A 4521-nucleotide genomic window follows, 5' to 3' on the forward strand; every position below is an offset into this window, starting at 1 on the left:
AGTGTGAACTGTTGAATCGACCTTAAGCTGGTTGGTCTACGAGACATGCACAGTCATCCCCCCTAGCATGCGCACACGCTGCTCACCCTCCAGCCCGTGCTTTATCAGTATTTATGTAACGAGCGTATCGGTAGTTCCGTGTTCCAAACGTATAGAAATAGATTCTGATAAGCTCGTTTAGCGCATGTTCAGCAAATTGCCAATTAAATATGGTCACTTGCCAGCATCTGGTGAGATAAAGACATGAGAAGTCGAACGTCGTGGGAACTGATCTCGTTCTCTGGGGACGAGACCAGTGGAGTTCGACCCAAATCGATCTCACACGTGGAGGGTTTTCGATATGAAACTAGTGGGAAGGGGCCGGCGGCCAAACAAATATAGGTAGCTACCATGGAACTCAATCTGTTGACTTATTAATGGATTCTCAGACACCTGTGTAGCGAAATAAACGTACTTAGTGTAAGTAAGAGCGGACAAAAGCAAGTGACAGGAGATAACAGCCGTTTATTTCCGGGTCTACCTCCAACCACGTGTCGCAATGCGGTCATGCGGTAGCGAGGGGCACCATAAGTCTGGCTTTAACCTTAAGCTTTGCCGCTCACGTTCATAACTGAATTGATTATCACGCAGAACACTCTTGTACGTATGCACTGTATTGTACAGAATAACCACGGTAAAGAAACGGGTATACACAACTGCACGTCTGATACGTACATGGGAATCACTGAAGTAGTATGGTATTCCTAGAAATCATGGATTCAAAGACTGAGAAACGCAGATAATACACAGTAGATCCATTCCCTCCGTTCCCTAATCCCTCACAACCGCGGCCAGGGAATATACGGATATTTCCGAAACCCAAACAAAATCCTAAATTCACCGCGATCCATCCTCGGGCGGTGCACCCAAGACATCAACGTGGCCTTTCCCGTCCATGCGAGCGTTCTCTGTCGACGCCGCAATCCCTTTTTCGCGATTGACGTTCTCCTCCGCTTCTCCGAGGCCAAGCGGGTCCTTCGGTATCCATATCGTCATCTGAGGTTCGACTGTCGCGGGATGATAGAAGTCTTTCGGGCCATCCTCTTCGTCAACGCCCAATAGATCATCCTCCGACGCGGCCTGAATTACACCTTGTTCCACATCCACGTCCCCGGTCGCATCAGCGATCTCGTCTGACTCACGCGTAGCGTATTCTTTTGTGTCGACACGGGCTTTCCCAGGATGGCTGGATTCTCTACGTGAACGTACTTGTTGCCCCTCGCCCTGCCGTTTCTCCTGCTGCTCGGCGTCCAAGCTCGTTGCAGATGCGTTCTCACGAAGTACCTGTTCTGTTACGGCGCGGTTCGAATCCTTCAGTTCCAAATCCTGACCCGCAAGCGTGAGCGGCAGGTAGTCGATCAGTGGCCCGTACGAGTTGTTGATGATGATATGGAAGAAGGCCTGTGTGCACGAGTCATTCAGTACCCCTTCAAATGTCGAAAGACGGTATGCTTACGGTAAAAGCAATTAGTACTATCGTCAAAGCACCTTCCGGAACGGCGCTCGGCTTTTTCGAACCATTCTGAGCCAGGAAAAACAACGCAGCGAGACAGACCAGCTGGAGATACAACCCAACAAAGACGTGTTGAATGGCCTTCGGGAAGAACATACCACCCGTCTCGTCCGCCCTCGGCTGTCCAAGTTGCCAGAGGAAGCGATACTTCCACAGCTGGTAAAGCAAGAAGAATGTAGCGACAGCAAGGCCGTTAATAATAGGAGAAATTATACTGTATGCGACGGCTATTTGCATGGATTAGTTAATGCGAGATATTACAACATGGTTGAACCCACTGATAACGACCAGGAGCGTTACAGACGGGAACGCTGTGCCCCATTGAACCGAATTCAGCGAATATTTGATGTTGTAGATTGAGCGCGGTGTACTGCCCATCAGGTACAATTTGACATAGTAGATGGCTAGAGAAATAATATCAAGGAAGCCGGAAGCCGACCCAGAAAGGCCTTGCAAGATGATATACCTAACGATGTGCCGTTCAGCAATTATAAATTAATAGTAGAGCGAGGAGACTAACGTCAGGAAGAACGTCGACGCCTTGGGTAAATTCGAAGCAAGCATCGAAGGAATCGAGTTGGTATCCTCAACCAACTGTGGTAGCGCTGCAATTATACCGGAACTCAGCGTCACAATCAAGAACGAGTGCTGATTGCCGCGACATCAGCTTGGCACACACAGACGCTTAAGGAAAAGACATACGATCACTTGAAACAAAAAGTATCGCGTCATCAAACTCAATTCAACAGACGACCGTGTCGGCATGCCCTCGAAGCGTGCCATCAAACGCAGCACGATCGGGAGGAGCATCATGAGGATTGCCAAGAGCGCGGGAGGAAGAATACCAGATATAATGCCGACAATCACGGGTGGAAGGCCGCAGACCCACGCGAGCCAACCGTACGTGCTGCACAGTGAGTGAATGTTGCTGACCGCACCAATGAACGCCACTAGAGCAAACATCAGGGTACTCTAATTGAAAAACACTTGAGGTACATACCAGGAAATGCCCATACAATGATCAATCCAACGGTCAGACACCAGCTGATGGCCGTACGAATTTTCATCTCATATGGATTCATGTTCAGGTTCCCCCAAATGATATCAGCTGGTGCTACGTGCAAATACTTGTGAGCCATCCGATATGGCGAGTGGTGTGTAAGCGCTTGGGCAGCCATATGCGCCGCAATCTGCTCGTTGAACAGAACAAACGCCGAATTGAGTGGCGGATACGTCAACGACGTCTCAGGGTTTGGTTTCACCGCCTCTGCATCTTCTCCTGCGTGCCCATGGTCGCTGACGTGACCGTGTCCATCCGCGCTACCTGTTTCGCTGTCCCGCGAATCGCGACTCGTCGACATCCGCTCGACCTCCCGGGCGAGAGTCCGCCGGCCGCTCCGCAGCGCTGCACCAGTGACGGCAATCTCCTCACGCGCCCATTCAATTGAGTCCACCTGTGTTCCAATCAGCGGAAGTGACGGCAAGAAAGACAGCAGCGGCAGTCGGCGAGTTGGGCGTTTCTTCTGCGGTACGAGACGCTCTGCAAGACTGAGAGCATCACCCCGTTCCGTGTCTATGATGCTTCCGTCAGTCAGACGTTGCTCGTCGGCCGTGGCTACGATCTTGCCAGACTTCTTCGCTGCCTTGGCTTCTTTCTTGATTCGTTTATTGTGCAGCTTGATAGCAGTATTAAGCAGGGATGTCTCCGCTGATTCAAGGATCTTGCACGCCTCGAGCCGTCGCTCGTATAAATCGGGCATATCCTTCAGATCTCTGGGGGAAATAATTGAGCGCGGCTCACACTGAGGGATTCGCATTGCTGACCTGTTCAACCAGACTTTTGCAACTCCGCCAGGAAGGTAAGAGAACACATCCTTGATTGCTGCTTCTGTCAGATACCGCTGGGGCACACCAGTGACTAGCATCGTATTGGCCTGCGCAGTTGCATTTTCGGGGTCAATAAGCCATCGCTGACGAGTCGTCACGAAATGCGACATCTCGTGTCGGATATTCCACCATATCCATACTTGATGCTATGAGTAATGGATGAAGACAAATTACAAGCGGACTCACTGGTGAATGCCCACACGAGAACAAGATGGGCCCAGTGACGATCCTGTTGTCCAGGACCAATGTTGCCAAACTGGAACTGGGTAAGGCTGTCGCTCGTCCCGGACGTGGTACCAACCGAATCAACAGGAAGCAGAATGACCCAGGAGATGAGCCAAATAGGAATAAGGACGCGAAGCATCATGCGGAGGAAGCGCACAAAGAAGTACGCATCAAGGCCATTGACATCCTTTATTTTGTGGTAATCTGCCTTGTAGACAGCCCATGGCCAGAGGAAAATGCTGTCACTGAGCGGTTGTGCTCGTTTACTGCAGGATAGATATCAGAAAAGAAAAGAGACATAAGATCAAGATTGGAGCATTCCATGAGAAAGGACGGTCTAGTCAACAAACAAGGTTGACGACCAACGTCACGCAAACCCTGCAACAAGGGACATATGTGCGCCAAATTAAGACGGAAATGAACAATGTCGGTTCAACACACGCACTGACAGCGTGTGATAAGGCACGCGTAAGGAGTGTGGGAGGGTGCCTGAGCAACATCCGCACATCTCAAGGCGTTTTCCTCCAGGAGAAAAAACAACAACCATAAAGCCCATAAGGCTCACCTTTCAGGAGGAACATATGTTCTCGGTTGGTATATTGCGGGGAAATAGGGGCGGAGAAGGGTGAATGCGGCAAGTTCACCACCGAAAACGGCGGCGTTGAAGACGAGGGCGGTGACGAAGGTAGAGGTTGAGGCGCTAGAGGCACTGGATATGTCGCTGTTCGACCTGAAACGAGACCTGGGATTGAGAGACAAGAGGAGGCAAAGGGAAAGATACGAACATGGTGATGTAGACGGCGGCGCGGAGGTCGTGAAGGGGGCGTGAAGGGAGGAGGAGGGGGTGGGATGGGGGG

The 4521-nt window shown here is 50.9% G+C and overlaps 1 protein-coding gene across 1 annotated transcript; it reads right to left on the reverse strand.

Moving 5' to 3' along the window:
* Positions 1–876: 876 nt before the first annotated feature.
* Positions 877–4058, reverse strand: FIBRA_07093 (uncharacterized protein; the record flags this gene model as incomplete). The annotated part of the gene is made up of 9 exons (XM_012328790.1): positions 877–1440; positions 1496–1779; positions 1831–2018; positions 2073–2200; positions 2255–2502; positions 2553–3325; positions 3377–3578; positions 3626–3930; positions 4042–4058. The coding sequence occupies 9 exons, from the start codon at positions 4056–4058 to the stop codon at positions 877–879; spliced, it is 2709 nt and encodes a 902-aa protein (XP_012184180.1).
* Between the last annotated feature and the right edge of the window lie 463 nt (positions 4059–4521).

Source organism: Fibroporia radiculosa (genome assembly GCF_000313525.1).
Source record: "Fibroporia radiculosa TFFH 294 genomic supercontigs, scaffold11753, whole genome shotgun sequence".
Lineage (NCBI taxonomy): Eukaryota > Fungi > Basidiomycota > Agaricomycetes > Polyporales > Fibroporiaceae > Fibroporia > Fibroporia radiculosa.